This window comes from Lissotriton vulgaris, chromosome 7 (genome assembly GCF_964263255.1).
Source record: "Lissotriton vulgaris chromosome 7, aLisVul1.2, whole genome shotgun sequence".
In the NCBI taxonomy this organism is placed as follows: domain Eukaryota; kingdom Metazoa; phylum Chordata; class Amphibia; order Caudata; family Salamandridae; genus Lissotriton; species Lissotriton vulgaris.
In genome coordinates, this window is record NC_141695.1 from 217,803,623 (window position 1) to 217,827,486 (window position 23,864).

At 46.6% G+C, this 23,864-nt stretch overlaps 1 protein-coding gene across 1 annotated transcript in view; it reads right to left on the reverse strand.

The window, feature by feature from the left end:
• Positions 1-23,864, reverse strand: part of LIN37 (lin-37 DREAM MuvB core complex component) — a 234,446-nt gene that overhangs the window by 93,066 nt on the left and 117,516 nt on the right. Inside the window, exons 5-6 of the mRNA XM_086929986.1 lie at positions 16,259-16,288; positions 14,636-14,721 (exon numbers count right to left, since the gene is read on the reverse strand). Coding sequence (XP_086786112.1) covers positions 14,636-14,721; positions 16,259-16,288 — 116 coding nt within the window. The remainder of the gene's footprint in view (positions 1-14,635; positions 14,722-16,258; positions 16,289-23,864) is intronic.

Here is a 23,864-nt window from a genome sequence, read left to right on the forward strand (position 1 = left end):
TTTGGCTTAACAACTGAGCAGTACAGGTTGCTGTTCAGGGACACCCAGAAAATTCAGTCTCGGGATTGGACTGACTTTGTGGATTGTGCCACTAAGGCTTTGGAAGGCTGGTTGCTGGGCAGTAAGGTTACTGATTACACAGGGTTGTACAATCTGATCATGAGAGAACATATTTTAAATAACTGTCAGAACCAGTTGTTGCATCAGCACCTTGTTGACTCAGATCTGGCCTCTCCCCAAGAATTGGGAAAGAAGGCAGACAGATGGGTCAGAACAAGGGTCAAGCAGAACCAGGCTCAGAACCAGGGTGGTCAGAAGAAAGCAGACCAAAGGGTAGTAATAAGAGTGAACAAAATGACCAGAAGTCTTCGACAGGCCCCCAACAAACCAAAGAGGGTGGGAGTCAGGTTTCACAGCAGAAAAAGAAGACTCAAGAAGGCCAGTCTAAAAGGTGGTGCCAATACTGTAAAAGTAAAACTCACTGGTTTAGTGAGTGCACCAAGAAAGGAGGGCAAACTCCTACCACTACAGCCCCTAAGGCACCTGCACACCCTAGTACAGTCAGTAGTGGTAGTGCGCCTCCCAAGGGATTAGTTGGGTTAACCTTGGGATCTGAGGGGTATGACAACTTAGTTGCACACTCACTCAGGCTGTCCTTGTCTGTACAGGGGATGTGGATATATCCCCTGATGTCAGTCCCAATACTTTGGGCAAATACAGGCAGACACCTTTTATAAATGGAAAAATGGCTCAGGCCTACAGGGACACTTGTGCCAGTGTCACAATGGTGACACCTAACTTTGTGGACCCTGGACAGATCATGTTAGGTATAGACTACCTATTAACCAATGCCAGCAATGTCACTACCCACCATAGTATGGCAATTGTTGATTTCTCCTGGGGAGGGGTAAGTGGCCAAAAGAAAGTTGTGGTTAGTTCAGACCTCCCAGTTGAATGTTTGTTGGGCAATGATTTGGAAACATCACTATGGTCAGAAGTGGAGCAGAGGACTCACATGGAAATGTTAGGCTTGCCAGCACATGTGCTTGCTGTGACTAGGTCACAGGCCAGAAGATGCCCCACTGAACAGGTGCTGGATCCTGGAACAATGGACCAGACACCTTCCAAAAAGAAGAGCAGTAGGGTTAAGGCATTGCCTTCCCCCTTGCCCCAGGTGTGGATCAAGTCTCAGAGGAGGCTGACCTTCAAGAACTAAGGGAAACTGAGCCTAAAGAACTTGAACCTGATCAGGTTGAGTTTCGGGATTCAGGGGGACCCTCCAGGGAAGACCTGGGGAAGGCACAGTTAGACTGCCCTTCACTTGAACCCCTCAGACAGTAGGCTGCTGCTGAGGCTGCAGGGAACGCCACAGGTGCCCACAGGGTATACTGGGATGATGGACTCCTGTACTCTGAGTCAAGAGACCCCAAGCCTGGTGCAACCAGGAGGCTGGTCATCCCCTTGTCTCAGAGAGGTTTCCTTCTTACCTTGGCCCATGAGATTCCCCTTGCAGGACACTTAGGCCAGAATAAGACTTGGGACAGGCTTGTCTCACACTTTCACTGGCCTCACATGAATGAAGATACCAGGGAGTTTTGTCGCTCCTGTGTCACTTGCCAAGCCAGTGGTAAGTCAGGTGGCACAACAAAGGCCCCCCTCATACCACTATCTGTGGTGGGGGTACCCTTTGAAAGAGTGGGGATTGACATTGTTGGTCCAATGGAACCCCAGACAGCATCAGGGCACAAGTTTATACTGGTGGTGGTGGACCATGCCACCAGGTATCCTGAAGCTATTCCCCATAGGACCACTACAGCACATGTTGTGGCAAGAGCCCTAGTTGGAGTGTTCTCCAGAGTGGGCTTCCCTAAGGAGGTTGTCTCTGACAGAGGTGCAAACTTCATGTCAGGATATCTGACTGCAATGTGGAAGGAATGTGGTGTCAACTACAAGTTCACCACACCCTATCATCCACAGTGCAATGGGCTTGTTGAAAGGTTCAACAGGAACCTCAAAGGGATGATTCATGGACTACCTGAAAAGCTCAGGCGTAGATGGGATGTCCTGATACCCTGCCTTTTGTTTGCTTACAGAGAGGTCCCACAGAAGGGGGTTGGCTACAGCCCTTTTGAACTTCTGTATGGGCATCCTGTGAGAGGACCCCTGTGTTTGGTGAAGGAAGGATGGGAGAGACCTCTCAAAAAGCCTGCAACCAACATAGTGGACTATGTACTTGGTCTCCGCTCCAGGATGGCTGAGTACATGGAAAAGGCATCTAAAAACCTTGAGGCCAGCCAAGAACTCCAAAAAGCTTGGCATGACCAAAAGGCGGTCCTGACTGTGTAAAAGCCTGGACAGAAGGTGTGGGTGTTGGAGCCAGCGGCCCCAACAGCACTCAAAGGCAAATGGTCTGGGCCTCACACAATCATTGAGCAAAAGGGAGAGGTCACCTACCTGGTGGACCTTGGAACTCCCAGGAGCCCCCTCAGGGTGCTCCATGTAAACAGGCTCAAAGCATATGTCGACAGGAAGGACATGAGCTTGCTCATGGCCACAGATGAGGGACAGGAGGAGGAGAGTGACCCTCTCCCAGACCTGCTCACTCAGAACAATGATGATGGGTCAGTTGATGGTGTTGTCTTTTGTGGCAGCCTCTCTGAACATCAGCAAAAGGATTGCAAACAAGTTTTTCAATCCTTTAGACATATGTTCTCTCTGACACCCAGTCAAACCAATTGGGGTACCCATGAGGTTGACACTGGTGACAGTCTGCCAGTTAAGAGTAAAATCTACAGACAGCCTGATCATGTCAGAGACTGCATTAAGACAGAAGTGCAGAAAATGTTGGAGTTGGGAGTCATTGAGCCCTCAGATAGCCCTTGGGCTAGTCCAGTAGTTCTAGTGCCAAAGCCTCACACCCAGGGTGGTAAGAAAGAGATGAGGTTTTGTGTAGACTACAGAGGCCTCAATGCAGTCACTAAGACTGATGCTCACCCAATACCAAGGGCAGATGAACTTATAGATAGATTGGCTTCTGCCAACTACTTAAGCACATTTGACCTGACAGCTGGGTATTGGCAAATCAGGTTAGCTGAGGATGCCAAGCCCAAGACAGCATTTTCTACCCCTGGTGGGCATTATCAATTTGTGGTAATGCCCTTAGGTTTGAAAAATGCACCTGCCACCTTCCAACGGCTGGTGAATCAAGTTCTCTTGGTTGGATGACTTCTGTGCAGCATATCTGGATGATATAGCTGTCTTTAGCTCCACCTGGGAGGATCACCTGGTCCACCTGAGGAAAGTATTAGAGGCACTGCAAGCAGCAGGTCTCACTATCAAGGCCACAAAGTGCCAGATAGGGCAGACACAGGTTGTATACCTGGGCCACCTTGTAGGTGGAGGCCAGGTTCAGCCACTGGAGAGCAAGATACAAGATACAGTCCATCAAGGACTGGGCTCCTCCAACCACCCAGACTCAGGTTCGAGCTTTCTTGGGCCTGACTGGTTATTACAGGAAATTTGTCAGAAATTATGGATCAATTGTGACTCCACTTAATGACCTGACAAGTAAAAAGATGCCAAAGAAAGTTCAGTGGACAGCAGGCTGTCAAAAAGCATTCGATGACCTAAAGCAGGCCATGTGCACAGCACCTATCCTAAAGAGTCCAGACTACTCCAAACCATTCATTGTCCAAACAGATGCTTCTGAGTTGGGTGTGGGAGCTGTTCTATCTCAGCTGAATTTTGATGGTCATGACCAGCACATTGCTTTTATTAGCAGAAGGCTGAACCCCAGAGAGAAAAATTGGTCAGCTATTGAGAGGGAGGCCTTTGCTGTGGTTTGGGCCCTGAAGAAACTGAGGCCATACTTGTTTGGCACTCATTTCAAGATTCAGACCGACCATAAGCCCCTCTTGTGGCTAAATCAGATGAAGGGTGAAAACCCCAAACTACTTAGGTGGTCCATTTCCCTACAGGGGATGGATTTTACAGTGGAGCATAGACCTGGCACTGATCATGGCAATGCAGATGGGCTCACCAGGTATTTCCACTTAGAGCAAGAAGACTCACCTGGTCAAGGTTAGTTTATTGTCCCAAAGTTTGGGGGGGGGGGGTCATGTAGGAGAGTAGGGTCTGCAATCCTATGATCACCCCAGATTTTTGCTTTTTGCTTCACTGGTTTACGACTTCCCTGGCTGTGGGCCTGCTAATCAGACCCACAGCCTAGCTCTCTCTAAATTGACAAGCATGTACCTTAGGTGCATTTACCAATTGGTACTGGGCCACCTTATCAGTCCCTGCACCCAGGGCATAGGTGTACCCAGGGCCTACCAGGGGCTGCAGCATGTATTATGCCACCCCTGGCTGGCCATCTAAATCTGACACAACTGGCTGCACGACAGCTGGGGCAAGGTGGTGTAATCACCCTTTGCTTTAGATATAGTATTCCTATATCTAACCCTAAAATGGACACATATATTCCTATCAGTCACTCCTATGGCAGGCCTTAACAATCCTGAAGGCAGAGTGCTTGGAATTATGTGAGATGGTGCTCTGGCATGAGCTGAGCCCGTCTGCAGCTTGCGGAACCAAGTCCTAATAGCTGTTCCATGATAACGCGTACCATATACTCTTAAGTGCCTTATAATCCTCGCGGTTATTTGCCAACTTTGGTATCGCTTTATCAAAACATGTCGAGTAAGGTGTCATACGAATTGGAATACTAACCCCTCGCCAATTCTGGCGACGGGGTTAGCATTCCACCCTTCTAGAGGGACACGACATGTATGTAACTGTGAACCCCGGTTAAAGTTAACTCGAGCCTCAGCATCACAAAATGGATGCTGCCACCACAGACACAAGTCTGACCTCCTGCTGCTGGGAGTCCTTCCAGCGAGGAGAGCTTGGACAAAGGGTTTCCTGTCGGGGGCGGTGCTAGCACCATCCCAGACAGGGTTTTGTGTATCCCAGGTAGGCAGGGCTGAGAGGAAGGTGACATGCAAGTGGCACCCCGGTGCTCACTGTGCATAGGCCGGCTCAAACCAGTTCCAGGGGCACACCAGCCCCTGAGCTGAGGAGAGACCGGACAAAGGAGTGTGGGTGTAGCCACCCCCCTTCCTGGTCCCACCCATGGGCAGGACCTAGTCGCGTACCAGCCCCTTTCTTTAGAATAAAGGTAGGAGCGGGGACCCTTCCAAATTAGATCATCTTTGAATCCTGAAACTACTTTCCACGAAAGGAACTCTCGACTTCTTCTCAAGATTTCTCCCTTGTGACTAAGGAGTAGTCACCCTGCAGCAGCAGGCACCAACTAAGTATCTTGCGGTTTGCTGCCCGTCCTTCCTCTGGAACCAGACTGACCAGCACGACGAGACCCGGACTCCCTGCCCTCTCTGACCTCAACCTGCCTCTACAGCACAGCTGAGAACCGTGGGTGCGACGAGACCAGAGGAACCGGCTATCATCAGAACCAGCACAACACTGACCCAGCACGACCGCCGAGGGACCCTCGAGTGGGTGCACTGGGGTAAGAGAAGCCCCAACCCCATGCAGCACGAGCACCGAAGTCCAGCCCCCCAGCATCCACCAGATCTGCGTGGGGCCCTTTTGCTTCTGTGTCGCTTGCCACGTTGTCCGGTCACTTGCCCGTTGGCTAGTGACCCTCCAGACGACGTCCTACGTTTGTTTCACCACTGGTCTAGCTCCTCTAGACTGGCCCTTGTCTCCTCTTGAAGGGGAACTTCCTCGGACCCTCCTGGTCCACCCCAGATGCCATTTTGTGTCGCCACGTGGGCTTGCGGTAGCCAAGGCTTGTTGCCTCCTTCAACGGATCCAGCATCGCCAGCAGCAGACATCCGACGTGGGACAGCTCGCAGACCTCCAGCCTGGTCGACATCAGCGCCCTGGTCCGTGCAGCAGCAGAATCCAGTGTCACTTCTTCACCTGGCTGAGTGACCTCGTCCGGTGCCATCCTGGTGCCCACCTAATCACTGGCTAGTGATTCAGAACTCGTCCCCTCTGCTTACAGGTATCCTTCTTCACTGATCTATCCTTGGATCAGCCCGGAACATCTTCACTGGTCGCCTGCCAGCAACTTTTACTTCAGGCTCCTGGTTCGTCAATGAGGATTCCCGACGACACTTGAACCCTATGCAGCCGCAGCCCCTGGGCTAGGTAAACCGAGAACCACGGTGCTCCAGCGTAGAACCACTCTCTAAGTGTCTAGATCCACATTCGTTTTTGACCTACCTAGTCGGGTTCGCCCGAGAACACTAACTTTGCATTTACTAGCCTCCATAGACTTTGTCCCGCATTGCGCGTGAGAGTTGCCACTCTGCACACGACGTCCCTAGGCCTCCTGCTTCTAATCTAAGGGTTCAGTATTGTAGGCCTAGCGGTTCTAAAGCCTCTGAGAGTAGTTACTTACCTGCTAGTGATTCGCATTCCACTTTTGTAGAATATGGTTTTTCGTGCCCCTCGGGCATTTATGTAAATTGTGCGACTTTCAGTATTTCTTCAAGAGTTTTGTATTGTGCTTAGCACCCTGTCCTCATAAAGAGTCCAGGGTTGTTGTGTTATAAATAAATATCCTTTTATTTTCATAACAACATGTGTGGTGTCCTTTCACTTGGTGTTCAAGGGGTATATGTGATGGTATAACAGCTGGCTTAACACGCCCTCTAGAGTTTAGCCTAAAGACTGCTCTTGTCCATGCTACTAGGATAGCTGGTCTATAAGGTTGACTTACAACTAATCAACAATAAGGGTTGTTTGGACTGATACAAAGTGCTCACTAGAATAGTGAACATTATATATCAGGCCAACTTCTCATACATGGAGCATCGGTTTAGCCTACCAAATCAAACAAAAGAGCTGTTGGGTGCACTCATATTTGAAAATGGCTGCAAGAAATAAGGTGACTCCGTGAAATAAATTATTTGCTTAGGATCACACAATTTGAGGAGAGTTCATGAGTCAAGAACAATACAGTTAGGTCGAGTAGGTTATTCAAGTCACTTACAAGTCTGGTAAAAGTTTTTAGATTTTTCGAGGCTTGACCAGTTATAAAAATTATAACTCTCCCCCCCCCCCCCGCCCTTTGGTAAAATGGTGGAATATTTTTAGAGCTCATAGCTCAATGTCACCAAGCCCTTTTTCCTTAAAATATCGTTCAGTGTCTACAAATAATGAGACCGATTAAAACAAATGGAGGCACATCCAATAGGTCTAACTTTAACTGTGTGTTTAGCATATATTTCTGGATATTTTTTAAGCTGGTTAGAAATATGCACCATTTGTATAAGAGCACACATTCAAGGGAAAATAAAAATCAAAGTTGCCTAAAACCATATATCCCACAACCTCCATAAGGAAAAGCTTCTGAAGTTCATTACATATTACACACAAAGAAAGGAATACAATGAAGGCGTCCTTGATAACTGATCTTCAATTTAAACTGAAAAACAATGAGGACTGTAATTAAGGCAAAACAGCCGAAATTACACACTGGCTTTCTTATTTGCGGCACTGATAATAAGCTGCTGGTGGGTAGGGACGAAAGAAGGAGGAATAACAGAAAGAGAAAATGCAGGAGCCAGATGGAAAAAATGACAGGGAAGTGGGGGCAGACTAACAACGAATGAACGAGGGACAAAGAATTAAAGAGGGAGGTGCAGACAGAATGAGCCGCATATAGAAAAAAAGAGCAATGTATTTATTTTTTACATATTACGAAGCCTGACCATAAAATAGCACTGAAATCTAGAAAATTGGGACAGCATTTTGTGGTCAGGCCCTTACATAAGTCAAAAAGAAAAGCCAATAGAGCAACCATGACAATATAAGACCAAACATGAGCACTGATACAAGGTAAACGAATAGTCCGCTACACTACAAAATAATAAACAATTGATTCATTTTGATATTGAATGAATGTATAACATTATTAATTCACTGTAACAAACAATGTGATGAACTGAGTATACTTTTGAAATGTATGCTTTGTAAGGCAAGCACTTGCTTGAATAAAAGAAGGACAGACAGCCAGCAGTTTTAAGGAAAGCTTAATACTCCACTGGAATACTGACAAAGCCTCAAGACAATGTCTGAAAGTGGTTAGACACAAAAAAACAATGCTTGAAAAAGGGGACAGAAAATCAACTCCAAGTATATTAGAAACAACAGATTTGTTTGACAGTTGTACTGTCAAAACTCAGACATAAAGAGAACAAAACTTTTTCTGCATACCCTAAAATTAGATAAAAGTAGTCTTATTACATATAAATAATTGCTGGCTTCTTTGTTTTCTCATATGTGACAAACCATTAAAATACTGCCCTTTACAGCACAAAATGCAATTAAGAAGAAATACGATCAGGCTATATCTTGAAAGAATAAATCACATTTGCTTGCAGCAAGCCTTCAAAAACAAACACGGAAGAGAAAGAGCACGAACATAAAAAAGAATTGTTGACTATTCTTAGTGCATGAATAGCATCTATAGCAAGATGGCTTCTAAGGAAATCCAAATAAAAGTAAATATAAAGTCCGGAATACTGTTAAAAATGATGGTATTCTTAATATCCACGTTACACGTGTGGGCTATGGTTAAGTAAGTCGACAACCACACAGACGGAGGTTTTCTTGAAAACACATGCACGCAGCGGGTCACAGCAGGCAGTTATTTTAAAAGAACTAAAACTTTATATGAGAACTGCTTTCAAACAGCAAAGAATAAGAAATAACAGCAGAAGTAGTCTATTACCTGGTTGTAATGTAGTGTTCTTCTTTCAAGATGGAGAAGGCCTACTGACTTGGTTTTTCTTTGTTTTGAAAAGCTTTGCCTTCAGAGGGCTTGCTGGCTTGGTTTTTCTATTTTTTGCAATGCTTTGCCTTCTGAAGGCCTGCTGACTTGGTTTTTCTTTTTTGCATCTCTTTGCCTTCAGTACAATTGTATAGTTTTTGAGGGTGTGCCAGGAATTAGCCAGCCAGATAGGCAGGTATACTGGTGTAATGGCTGTGTAAATAATGCAGCTGGTTCTTAAGATGGTGCAGCTGGTAAAGGGAGCAAGTAGAGTTCCATCAGGTTTGGAGGGTATGTGGTCATATTTCTTCAGGACCTGGATGAGACAAGCCTCTGTGGAGTCTGGGTGGCTATGTTGGAAGGCTTTTCAACTATGCAGATGAGAGTTTGGTGGCTTATTACACAGTTCTCAAGTCATTACACAGTTCTCAAGTCACTTTCAGGAAGAAATGGTTTATCTTAAGCAACAAGAGTTGGTGCTAGGCGTTCTTTCAATATATTCCTTGTGGGTGAGGCTGGTGTCAAGTATAAATCCAGGTGCCTTGGCGATGGATTAACTGTTGCTTTATGTCCATAGAAAATAAAAGGAATTTACAGTTGGTAGCGTTGAGCTTCATGTAGGTGTTAGACATCCATGTTGATGAGATGCAAGCAGGGTTTGAGACAGGATATCAGGAGTAGAGGAAACTTCTGTTACATCTATGCCAAAAGTTTACCAGACAGTACAAATGTTAGAAGAAGGTGCGATCATTTGGCAGTCAGGGAGCATGGTGAATGATGCAGTGTTCCGCGCCTGGTTAAGTGTTCTTACTGCCACTGCCATGTCTGCTCACAGTCTCCAAGAAGAGAATAACGGGAGCCACACAGACCCTCAGGTGAGAAGTGTGGCGTGGTGGCTGGACTGCAGTGTGCAAAGAAAGTCAAGCTTCTTCATGCTCTAAACGGACGTCACACATTTTAGAAAAGGGAGGACAAGCCTGATAAATTGTTCTTCCCAAGGATTGTATCTAAGGTTCCTAATCCAAGATGACGTCTTTAAACTGAATGTCAGTTCCAGTTTCAATCATATGTAATGAGGCATTTACCAAGTCCGTAGTCTGGATTGGGAACCTCAGGAGGTTATTAAGGTAATGCTGACTTTCTTAAACCCTTTTGTCTTGGCCCCCTTCTATGACTTGTTATGTTATTGTTACTTCTATAGCGCAACTGTTACCCAAAAGTGTCCTGGCACTGACAGAAGTCCTACAGTGACCCTACTTGGTGGACAGAAACATATAGATGTTAACTGGTAAAAAGCCACGTTTTGAGGACTTTTCTAAATGCAAGTAGATTAGTAATGCATCCATGCCTTGGCAGCACCTACCCTTGTGGAACCCCACTTGTTTTATTTAATTTCTAAAGTCAATCTGAACAGACATGAGATTAGCAGATCAAGGCACCAAACTGCCATTGACATCAGGAAAGTTCAATGTCCAGAAGTTGATACAGTAGTAGTTCGTTTGCCGGAAGTAAAAATCAAGGGCTAAAGCAGTAGAAATATCAGGAACAAATGCATTGCAACACATCCATCGCTTACAAATGTCTCTTTATATATGACTGAAATAGGAACTGACATCACAAGATAATATTTAATCTTGGATTGTCAACTTTAGAATCCTAAGAATTTTTGAACTATTTCAAACTGTACAAGATGACCAATCAGAATTTTTTTCACTCTAATAACATGGGTTTAATTCATTTGTTAGCAACAATATAGCATCACAGCTCTGGAATTGTAAGATTTTCTCTAATCTATTTTTAAAACTATTGAAGACTAACTCTATCGTGAGATGGGACACACCGATTTACAATTGATAACATTATTTCTAACTGACTTTTTGTAGCTGAAATCAGTTCTTAAGAGATTCCTCTACAATAGAGTCAAAACGTTGCAGAATAGTTGTAGGGTCTGAAGTTGTCAGATCTTCAGAGAATGAAAACATTTGTAATATTCGCCAGAGAATAGTCACCAGAACATAATTTCTTACAAGTTTTACCTTAACTTTAAACGAAGACCTCAAATATTTTCATGGCATATTTGAAAAACCCTTGTTGCAAAAAATTACTATACAATAATCAGACCAATTTAAAAGAGACAGGACAATGTATATCTAGCCAATGTAAGTAAATACACAACATCCATTTGTAAAGTAGCAAAGAGAATACACCCCTCACCACCCTTGGGCATAGCACGGGGGCAATGTGCATCCTGAGTGTATGTGTGTATTGTGCACTCATATGTTCCCAAATATATAACTTCTACACCAATTTATCCTGTGATGCATGCAACACTGAATCATATGCTGCCAAATATACGCATCATAAATTACAACAAGCGTTTGCAATGCAATAGGTCTCGCATTAGGAAAGTGTGAGTTATTGGTATTGTGAATGACACATTTTTTGTAATATGTGTTGGCTTTGAAAATATATAAATTAATAGCATTGTTATTCACAAAGCCAATAGCTTACGCTTTCCTAATGCGAGTCCTATTGGCTATGGCAATGCTTATTGGTAGCAAGCAAGGACAGTGCTGTTGTGGTGCTGAGTGATGATGTGGTTGGGCTGTGTGATGTGGTAGTGTATTAGAGTGATGTGGTGGTGTAGTAGAGTGATATGGTGGTATATTAGAGTGATGTGGTAGTGTCCCAGAGTGATGTGGTGGTGCCCCCGAGTGATGTGGTTGTGCCCCAGAGTGATGTGGTGGTGTCCCAGAGTGATGTGGTGGTGTCCCAGAGTGATGTGGTGGTGTCCCAGAGTGATGTGGTGGTGTCCCAGAGTGATGTGGTGGTGTCCCAGAGTGATGTGGTGGTGTCCCCGAGTGATGTGGTGGTGTTCCTGAGTGATGTGGTGGTGTTCCCGAGTGATGTGGTGGTGTCCCCGAGTGATGTGGTGGTGTCCCCGAGTGATGTGGTGGTGTCCCCGAGTGATGTGGTGGTGTCCCCGAGTGATGTGGTGGTGTCCCCGAGAGATGTGGTGGTGTCCCCGAGAGATGTGGTGGTGTCCCCGAGTGATGTGATGGTGCCCCCGAGTGATGTGATGGTGCCCCCGAGTGATGTGGTGGTGTTCCCGAGTGATGTGGTGGTGTCCCTGAGTGATGTGGTGCAGCAGCACAGAGACTGAAGCTAAGAACACGCAGGGTTGAGTGCTACAAAGCGAGTTCAGTTTATCAAAGCACAGAATTATGGAGCCAGTGTGGTGTCCCAGAGTGATGTGGTGGTGTCCCAGAGTGATGTGGTGGTGTCCCAGAGTGATGTGGTGGTGTCCCTGAGGGATGTGGTGTTGTCCCCGAGTGATGTGGTGGTGTCCCCGAGTGATGTGGTGGTGTCCCCGAGTGATGTGGTGGTGTCCCCGAGTGATGTGGTGGTGTTCCCGAGTGATGTGGTGGTGTTCCCGAGTGATGTGGTGGTGTCCCCGAGTGATGTGGTGGTGTCCCCGAGTGATGTGGTGGTGTCCCTGAGTGATGTGGTGTTGTCCCAGAGTGATGTGGTGGTGTCCCCGAGTGATGTGGTGGTGTCCCCGAGTGATGTGGTGGTGTCCCCGAGTGATGTGGTGGTGTTCCCGGGTGCTGTGGTGGTGTCTCCGAGTGATGTGGTGGTGTCTCCGAGTGATGTGGTGGTGTCCCCGAGTGATGTGGTGGTGTCCCCGAGTGATGTGGTGGTGTTCCTGAGTGACGTGGTGGTGTCCCCGAGTGATGTGGTGGTGTCCCCGAGTGATGTGGTGGTGTCCCCGAGTGATGTGGTGGTGTCCCAGAGTGATGTGGTGGTGTCCCCGAGTGATGTGGTGGTGTCCCCGAGTGATGTGGTGGTGTCCCCGAGTGATGTGGTGGTGTTCCTGAGTGATGTGGTGGTGTTCCCGAGTGCTGTGGTGGTGTTCCCGGGTGATGTGGTGGTGTCCCCGAGTGATGTGGTGGTGTCCCCGAGTGATGTGGTGGTGTCCCTGAGTGATGTGGTGGTGTCCCTGAGTGATGTGATGGTGCCCCCGAGTGATGTGGTGGTGTTCCCGAGTGATGTGGTGGTGTCCCTGAGTGATGTGGTGCAGCAGCACAGAGACTGAAGCTAAGAACACGCAGGGTTGAGTGCTACAAAGCGAGTTCAGTTTATCAAAGCACAGAATTATGGAGCCAGTGTGGTGTCCCAGAGTGATGTGGTGGTGTCCCAGAGTGATGTGGTGGTGTCCCAGAGTGATGTGGTGGTGTCCCTGAGGGATGTGGTGGTGTCCCCGAGTGATGTGGTGGTGTCCCCGAGTGATGTGGTGGTGTCCCCGAGTGATGTGGTGGTGTCCCCGAGTGATGTGGTGGTGTTCCCGGGTGCTGTGGTAGTGTCTCCGAGTGATGTGGTGGTGTCTCCGAGTGATGTGGTGGTGTCCCCGAGTGATGTGGTGGTGTCCCCGAGTGATGTGGTGTTGTCCCCGAGTGATGTGGTGGTGTCCCCGAGTGATGTGGTGGTGTCCCCGAGTGATGTGGTGGTGTCCCCGAGTGATGTGGTGGTGTTCCCGGGTGCTGTGGTGGTGTCTCCGAGTGATGTGGTGGTGTCCCCGAGTGATGTGGTGGTGTCCCCGAGTGATGTGGTGGTGTTCCCGAGTGATGTGGTGGTGTCCCCCGAGTGATGTGGTGGTACCCCCCGAGTGATGTGGTGGTACCCCCCGAGTGATGTGGTGGGGCCCCCGAGTGATGTGGTGGTGTTCCTGAGTGATGTGGTGGTGTCCCCGAGTGATGTGGTGGTGTCCCCGAGTGATGTGGTGGTGCCCCCGAATGATGAAGTCTGATACGGGGTCGGGAGGGAGCGGCAGCCTTTGAAGTCTGATGCGAGGCACAGACAAATGGTGGTGTGTGATGTGGCTGCGATGATGTGCACGCGCATAGATCACATGAACTGTGTCTAATGCGCCGTTTTTGTAGACTGTTCTTCTCCCCTTACTATAATCTCGCCGGAGCAATGCGCAAGCGCATTGGCTCAGGCAAGACCTAAAAAGGGCCAAGTACCCCATCTGCCTTGGACTGAGTGTGCACTGTGTATGAGTTTATCCTACAACATACATCAAAATGTTCAACTTAATGTAAAGTTTTTACTTTTAATCTTTGTACAGACATCAGAAATAGATTAAATCTATTGCTAATACAAAGGCTGCTCCGGTCCTTCAAATCCGTAGACCATAATTCTCTACAAATAATGTACAATGATTGATCTACTATTGCTTCAAATTGGAATTGTAATGCCCAATGCATTTCGGGATGAAGTCACTTCTTCAGGGGCCACTGAGTTCCGACTCCAGTCGTTATACTTATAATATCCGCTGTTGTGGAATATGAATACAAGTTCTTGTAAATGCCGAAATCTCTATCAGAGTTGCTAGCACCTTCGTATGTTTGGCGAAGAGCAGGTTCGGTGCAAGCGCTGGAAGCTGGTTGGAGGAAGAGATTTACCTACAGTTTACAGGAACCATGTGCCGGTGGGAAAGTGCAAGTCACTGGCAGTTTATCATCGTATGGTGTCAGGTGGTCCGGAGCGTGATTTCGGCTCTTAAAAGAGCTTGTATTCGTATTCCGCAACAGACCCCTTTGTTAATGTGTCAGGGCACCATATTCTGACCTCATGAGGTACAATTTTTGTGTATCACAGTTACTGATCCCATCCAGTATAACAGCATGGTGTTATGCAGGAGGAAACCACCCATTGTCCTTTTTCCTGTGTAAAAGAGCAAAGCATCTAAGTTGATCATACTCTTTGATTCCGCTCACTTTACCAGACTCTGTGTGTCACTCCTCAACCCCCACTGGTGCTTACACTTACTTGATTTCTGTGGTCCTAAATCGGTCATGCCATCTTCCATCTCTTTCCGCTTCTTGCGCCGGTGGTGAGGAAACCTGGAGGAAGGCCTGTGTGAACAGAAAAGAGCGGCGTGACTAGGCTTACCTAAGTGAGTACTCATTCCGCGTGTTGGAGGTAGCGGGAACGAGTGCAAGCGCGCCTCACATCTCTCCCACAGCCATGGCAATGTGACAAAGAGGACAGACCTCCAAAGGGAATGGGCATGAGAGTCACAGGGGTGATTTCATTTTGGAGGTAGTGCACTCAGTTATTGGGTGTGCTAGGATAGATTTAGTGTTACTACCAAAATTAATTCATGATTTCACAATCTTTTGTGCCTCAGAAATAGAAACAGGTGTTGAGACTAGGCCTCATTACTTAAACAAACACAAGGAAATGGCTTATGAAATAATAGTAGGAACTTAAAATGGTAACAAGTTTAAAACAATACTGGCAGGATGACCAGATTCTTCTCTCAGAAATCTAACAGCTGTTTTTCTAGGTTTGTAACTGTTTCTGTGCTCCAGCATCATCTCCAGCATTGTGGGTGAAATAATCACAGCTCAAAAGATGTGCCAAGGGATGGGGAGCTGTCCCAGGGCGTTTAAAACACAACATGCTAGTGGAGCCAGAGTCTGTCTTGTAGCCCTGGGGGATCAGCCAAATTCAACACACAGTATTTAAATAATAATAATCACAGCATTGGGACTTGAGTCACAAACAGCATATTCAGCACTGAGGACATGAATCTGAAGCTGGAACCAGTGGTTGTTCAAGAGCATCAGCAGGCCCTCCCTCACTGGACAATGGATAATAGCACAAGCCTCGCTCAGCCCGCAGAAGTATCATGTATCAATCTAAGGTACTACAAGTCAAAAGTGCCCAGAAGAAAGGCACCATGCTGTAGTTCCCCTTAGACATTTATACTGTTAACTCATATTCATATCTGGTCATCAGTAAATGCCCCAAGGATTCTAAAAGTAGCTGACACAAAATCCTGAGAGTTGTGCTAACTGAGGGATATGTACTCTGAGACCTCAAGTGTTTACGTGATGTGCTGGCCACATGGAGGTACTGGGGCAGCAGAAATTGGCTGAAAAATAGTAGGAGTGGTTCACATGCTTCCCAAAGGGTAGTACCAACAGATCTATACTTAGATGAGGTATTTGCGTATAGGGCCGTGCCTCAGGTAGAAGGGGGTCACTGTAGGAGTGTTTCAGACAGTCCTCCCAGGATGTGACAGTTAAATGGGCTGGGGGTGTTACATGATGCCCATGGAGGGGAACAAGTGGGTGAGTAACCAGCTAACACTTTGAGGAAATGAGTCACAAGCGCCCACAGAAAAGGTACTGGTGAATTCGAAACTGGCGGAGGCACTACAGTGTCAGAGGGTACCACAGAGTTTAGCCAGTGTTGCCTGATGCTTGCAGGGATGTGTTAGTGGTGGACTATTCAGAGGAGGGAGTCATACATGCGGTCCACAGTTGGGTGATCCGGTAGATTCTATCACAGCTCCTCAGTAGAATTGTAGATGCACTAGAAATTCATTCAATGTACTGCAGATCCATGAAGCACTAACAGGGACTCGCCAACAGCTCCACTTACCGCTTTCCTGCAGCCGTGGGCGATGACTCTCTAGAAAAGAGAATAGACAGGATCAGAAACTTGAACTTACATCCCTCCAAGACCTCTACTTGTATTCAGGGGTCACACCCCTAGGATGCCAGTTTACAATGCCATAGTAAGATGATGGGAAAGAAGACTGTCTGCTGCTAAGGCAAGATATGCATCCATATGTACAAAACTGTAATTATGGTTCATTAAGGCAAAGCCATTATTGTTAGGGTGTGCGCTCTAAGGAAATACAGTGAGCTGTAAGCTCAGCTTGCATTATTAACACTGGTTCCGATATGAGAACGTGCACATGTGTATGTTTGTAAAATGTACCACCGTGTGGCTAAGCAGAATGCCTCGAGAATACTCTTTATTATATGCAAATATAGTCAGAAGAAGAGAAGAACGGAAGCAAGAGTAGTGCTTTCATTTTTAAAGCAATATTTTACAAAAATGGACAAAGGTTGCCGATAGATTTACTAAACAATTGTTCTATTTGTTTGCTTTCACAATGAAATATACTTAAAAAAATATATGCAACTTCATGGTTTTACTAAAGTGGTCATTTTTCGAGAAAAAAGTTAACTAATTTGCAAAGGCCTCTTATAATAATATAGGTTAGATGAATACCAATATTTTATAAAAATTGAGCATCAGTATAAAATCATTATGGTACCATGTAAAAATAAATATGGAAAAGTCAAACGTGCATCTATGTATTTAGAACCTTTACAACTATCAGTCATTCAGTCATTCGCAAGATTTCACAGAAGTAGGCCTGGATACCTGCAGTGTGTGCAGGATTCCAGACATGATTCTAGCAAACGTTTGCGAATTTCATTTTTGCATGAGCAAACTTCATATCTATATTTCCTAGGAGAAAATCGAATGAGCAAGGGCAAATTCATTTATTAAACTGCCATTTCCTTTTTCTCTAGTGACAATATTTCTTCACGGTTAAATTCCTTCTATACTAAAACTAATCTGCCAAACAGCCTGAGAGTTTTCTCCAGAGTATGAGGATCATCATTTATTTTTAGGTCTCGGTAATATCCGGTCTGCCGAAGGCAGACCGGAAGTCCGAGATTTAATGTTGTTTAGTAGGGCTTCAGAACCCGCCTCCCTGCCCTGTCTCTCCACCCTTGGCTGGCTTCCTAGACGGAGGCCAGCCATTGGAGGAGAGAGCCGCCCTCTGAATAGGCTCCGTCTTTTTCGGATTTGGGGGGATAAGTTTTGCTGTTCTTTAGACAGTGACGTAGTCTGTCACTCAGAACCACAAAACCACGCCCCCAAATCCGAAAAATTTCAGAAGCTTAACGCCGCCATTGTTTCTGGGAACAGCCTCGCTGCCACATCTTTCCGTGTATGCGCAAGCCATTACCGCAATTTTGAACAGCCACTCGACAGTCCACTGTGTCCCACGATGGCAAAGAACTCTGTTTTACAGTAGTGAGCAGAGCGTATGTGGCCCAGCGCCTGCGGTTGCCGACTCGAGAGCTGAGGATCCCGGCTCGAGTTAGCAGCGCCGTGCAACATACTGTGATTCCGGCCGCCATTGTTTCTGGGAACAGCCTCGCTGCCACATCTTTCCGTGTATGCGCAAGCCATTACAGACTATGGACTGACGCCCTTTCCGATGCCTGCCTGGAACCGCTCCTGGGGGCACTGAACCCAAATGTTGGAGGAAAGTAAAACCTTGATGTTTTTTCACGTCATCTCCGCGCAGAGCTCGGGCTTAGCCATGGACATTGTGTGCACGGAAAACTTTGGCAACCTGAGCATGAGCTCGCACATCCAGCTGCGCCAGGACGGCCAGGGGCTCTACGAGAAGGAGGTGGGCGCCGGCGAGGGCACGGCGGCCGAGCTCCTCAACTGGACGGCGGGGCCCCGGAACTTCAGCAACCTGACCTCCGAGGGCAGGCCGCCCGCTCCCGGCAAGAACTGGCTGGCCCTGCTGACGGCGCTGGTCATCGTGCTGACCATTGCCGGCAACATCCTGGTCATCATGGCCGTGCTCCTGGAGAAAAAGCTCCAGAACACCACCAACTACTTCCTGATGTCCCTGGCCGTCGCCGACATGCTGCTGGGCTTCCTGGTCATGCCGTTCTCCATGCTGAACGTCCTCTAAGGTGAGTTTGTCCATATTTGCGCAACTGTGTGATCCTGAACGAATCACTGTTAACACATGCCTATGCGTTCTAATACCTGCAGACAATGGGGGGGGGGGGGGGGGCGAGGGGGGGGGGTGGGAGCAGAGGACGCCCTACATGGATTGACCCCGCTTGGGGCCTTTCGTGCTTCACTAAACATTGTGATCTTGGCCGATTCACTAAATATACGTGCACCTCCGTTCTGAATACCTGCAGGCGAATGGGAAGATCTGAAGAATGCTCAGCTCCAAGCGTGGATGCTAAACATCCCCTTCATTGAGTGCCAGCGCTGGAACGTTCACCCCTTAACTAAAAGCTGTCATTCTTGGCTAATGACTTGCAGGCGATTTGGGAGGGGGTGAGGGGGATAGGGGATGCTGAGCGTAGAGGGGGCTTACTTCGCACTGTGGATGCTGATCATCGTGTACGTTTAGTCACCCAGTTCGTGACCTTGCCCGCTTTACCAAAATGTGTGATCGTGGGCGAATCAGCGACAACAGTCGCCTAACTATATGCACTTGTACGCAGAGTGGGCTTTAAAAGGCAGTAACTGAAAGGTCTGTTTCAACCTTCGCCACTGGTACGAATGACCTTGGAAAAAGGATACGAAGTGATTGTCACTCGTCTCGGAAGCTCACCTGGATGAAGGCGATGCTGCAGTGATACTCCCTGCAGAAGGGCGACCCACATGATTTACTCCTTTCCCCTAAGCTGCATTCTCCAGTGACCATTGTGTGTTTAGGCGGAACATAAAAAAAAGCGACATTTCCCATCTTAATTGGCACACGACTTCAAGCTATGTATTGTATTCTGACCGATGGGTCTTATTTAGTGCAAAGGCGCCCGCGTGGGAACGCCTGCACTTTATGGCGCCCCTTTAAAAGTACATAAAGGGTCGTGACAATATTCTGATTTAGCAAAAGAAAGGTGTGCTCCCAATGCTTTTTAGCAAAGGCGCTCGTCCATTTATATATGTACGTATACATTTCGTTTCGATATGCCCAGGTTCACATAATGTGCAAACATAGCAAAGGCATTAATCCATTTCAGTCCTTCCAAGCCAGAAGGTAGCCTCTGAACCACGCATTTTTGAGGTGCAGCCAATAGGAAGGTTTCCTGAAACTAACAGGGAACTTGTTCAAGCCCAGACCTTGACACAACGCTGGGTATTCTGTCAGGTCATATATTCTCCTCATGCCCCTATTCATTAAATGCGTAAGACAATGCACAAATAACCCGTCCCTGGTTGTACTATATTTCATAAACATAATTAATGTCTGTGTTCTGTTGCTGCTCATGTAGTGTGTTGAGAGCGTGATGTTACTTGCAGCAGGTTTGTACCTGCAGGCTATGTTCGCACTCCGAGATGCTGTGGTAAATAAACACCCCCTCACCGCCTTGACGTCATAACATGAGAGGTAAGTGCCGGTCTTGGGGTGGGAGGTATTTGTAGCATGTTTGTTTGTTGCTTATTGTTAGCAGGCATTCCACATCACTCTCAAACACACTACCTCACAACTTTACTCTCTCTCTATCTCACTAGCTCACTCTCTCTCTCTCTCTATCTCACTACCTCACTCTATCTATTTCTATCTCACACTCTCTCGCCCTCACTATATCACGACTCACTCCCTCAAAAAATCACTACATCACTCTCACTAACTCACTCTCTATCTCACTACCTCACAACTTCACTCTCTCTAACTCACTACCTCACTCTCTCTCGATCTCACTACCTCACTCGCTCTCTTTCTATTTCACTAAGTCACTTTCACTCTCTTTCACTACCTCACTCTCTCTCTCTCACTACCTCACAAACACACTCACTGTTTCGATCTCACTACCTCAGAACATCCCTCTCCCTCACTACCTCTTTCACTACCTCACTCTGTCTCTCACTACCTCACTCTCTATCTACCTCTCTCTCACTACATACCTCTCTCTACCTCACTACTCCACTCTATCTATCTCACTATCTCACAACTTCTCTCTCTCAAAACATCACTACCTCACTTTCACTACCTCACTCTCTAGCTCACAACTTCACTCTCTCTCTAACTCACTACCTCAATCACTCTCTATCTCACTACCTCACTCTTTCTATCTCACTAACTCACTTTCACTCTCTTTCAATACCTCTCTCTCTATCTCACTACATCACAACATCACTCTATGCTTATATCTCACTACCTCACAACATCCCTCTCCCTCACTACCTCACTCTTTCACTACCTCACTCTCTCTCACTACCTCACTCTCTCTCTGCTAATGCAATAGGTATCACATATGCAAACAAAAGCTAATGCCAATAGAAATGACAATGCCATTTATTTAGGGATACAAAAAAGATTAAAAAATAATGAGCAATACCAATAGCTCTACCTATAATATTGCCGAGATCATTGCATTGTAAATGCTTGTTTGCTTTCCGATTCTGATTTGCTCACAACAGTGACGGACAGAAAACAAACATCTGAACGTTTGCTCTATCTGCGGTGGACAGCCTGATGTCTTTACTCAGATGGCCCTTACTGTGCTAAGACATCCGAGGATGCTTTCCAACGGCAGAGCAGCAGAGGGGGAGGTGGAGGGGCCGAGGCGGATCTCAACAGTCAGGCGAAACCAGAATCAGGAGGAAGACCCACAGATCGTAATTCAGGATAAAATTCCCATATATCCTTTGTCTAAACACGTTATCTGAATCAGAAATATCCGTTGTAAACAAATGTCTATCATTTGTTCCATTCAGACTACAAGCTCATGTAGACATTACGATTGAAATCCTACAATTTTTATGCAAAATCAGGGTAAAAGCATTCCGCGCAGGGCACCAAGTCCCGACAGAAAACAATACGACTGGCCTTAAAAACAATTCTAATTTCTTCCCAGCCTTCTTTTGTGTGCCTCCCCAGGTGATCACCTTTGAAGAAACCACTTTACCAGAAACAGGCTATCTACAGAAAAGAAATGTCTACTATTGCAATAACCTGACCCACATTGAATCTCAGGCTCTGAGGGATCTATCTCAAGACTCATCTGTCATTACCAAACTTGCAGATAACGAACGATGAATCATTTGACAGAGAAATAATATAATAGAGGCACCCCACTACAATTTACCATAATTTACCCATCCAATCTTCCCCAGTCTACCCCACTCCAATCTAGTCCACCCTAGGCCACTCCAACTACTTCAGTCAACCCACTAAAACTACAGCATTCCAATCAACCTCAACCTACCCCACTCCAGTCTACCCCAATCCAATTTAAACCAAACTAGCACACCCCAAGCTACTCCACCTCAATCTACCCCACCCAACCTACCATAATCTACCCCACCCACTCTACTCCATTCTAAAGTACCCTACTGCAATTTAGACCAATTTACTCCATTTCAATCCACCGTACTCTAATCTACCCCAATATACCACTGTACCCCAACCCAATCTACTCCACGACAATCTACCCACTCCAATCTACGCCACTCCAGTTTACCACAATCTACCCCACTCCGGCTCCTACAATCTACCCCAAACTACCACACTCCAATTATTTCACCTCAATTTACCCAACAACAATGTACCCTGCCTCAATCTACCCTAACCTGCCCCTATCCACCCCAATATGACCACCCCAATCGAACACACCACTATCTGCCCTAATCTACCTACAGCACCCCGATATGCCCCACCCCAATCTACCCCAACCTACCCATTCAAACCTACCCACCCCATTCTACCACACTCCAATATGCCCCATCCCAATCTACCTCACCCCACTCCACTCACTTGTAACCATGCTGAACAGCAGCCACACTGGTCTACAACATAGCTAAAACACATAGCCAATGCCAATAGGTCTCGCACAGACGACACACCTGTTGGCTGTGCCCGTGCTTGTTCTAATTTGGTTTGGAATTTGGATTGTTTAGCATTTTGACTTTATTACTGTTTTTATACTGTGTACATACTTGACACATTGCCCTATGTTAAACTTGTGTGCTCTTTGCCATAGCTAACAAGGGGTTGAGCTCGGGCTAATTTAGTAACTTTTAGGGTTCACCATGACATGGGTTGTGATTACTCCTTGACATGGGTTGTGATTACTCCTTGAGTCGGGTAGTCACCCACCCCAAATAATAATCCAATTTATTACATATACCCACTAATTTAAAATACATCACCAAAAATAATGCTCAACCGCGTAACCACATGACTCAGCCCTCTGCCTTATGCTCATCAACCCACATTCTGACCACAGAGACTCAGTTAACTTTATATATCTTCTCAGCTCACAACATCATCCCCTAGCTTTGGCAAACTTATTATCCTGGATGGTTACAACATCGCAATATTAACTTACTCCTTCGCCAAACAACTGGTGGTGGCCAGGCCAACAACAAGCTCACTCTCTGCATTATCCCAACTCCCTTCCCACACATCAGGCAGTTTTGAACTCTTATCAACTAGTCTCTCCATCTCACAACAGCCCACATTCCACCACAGCCCCACTGCCCCGCACACATGTGACAATCAATTCATAGAAGACTTTTTGAACACTAACAGTGCCTACCTAAGTGACTTACACCTCACTACTGCTTGCAATAGTACAAATATGAGACTCTCTATTCTAATCCACAAATCATCACTCCATCTCAGCGCACACATCACAGACCTAGAAATCCACCCTGGGAAACAGCCTCAATTATATGTAATTGCTAACACTACCTCGTGCATATGCTTTACCACACTCCTTCACTGGACATATAATTTTACAAACCTATTCCACTGGACACCACTCAAACCCACCACAATCACAGCCAGATATTTAAGAAGCTTCCCAGCAAACTTCTCCAACATACCCTTTCAACTCACCACGACTCAGATGATGCGGATACCATTGAATGAATAAATGTGTCTACGAAATGATAAATGATGGACTTCCTGACGGATGGGGAGAGGAAGAGAGTTCCATAGCCTAGAAGCATTATAGGAGAAAAGGCGTCCCCCTGTGCGGGCCTTCCTAATTCTGGGAACCTCAGCCAGATGGAGTTCATTAATACTATGGCTGCTAAGGCAATTCCCCTCCTGTGCTGGAAATTGCCATTTTGCTGGTGTCATGACAAGCTCAGCTCGTCATGAGCACAGCTCCAGGCTACCTCATGACGAGCTGAGCTCGTCATGAGCATGGAAGGGGTTAAAGCGAAGACTCCTGATAGCTTTATGGGGTTTGATGAGACTATTGATAATGGGAGGACCTTTGCCCTGGAAGTTTTTATGTGCAATACAGAGTGCCTTAAAAAGTATTCACTCTTGTATCGGGAGCCAGTGAAGTGTTTTTAGCGAGGGCTTGGCTGAGCAATGGTTGTTTGCGCCTGTAAGGAGCCTTGCTGCCGAGTTCTGAACCACCTGTAATTTGGAAATAACTGAGGTGGGTGCACCTAAATA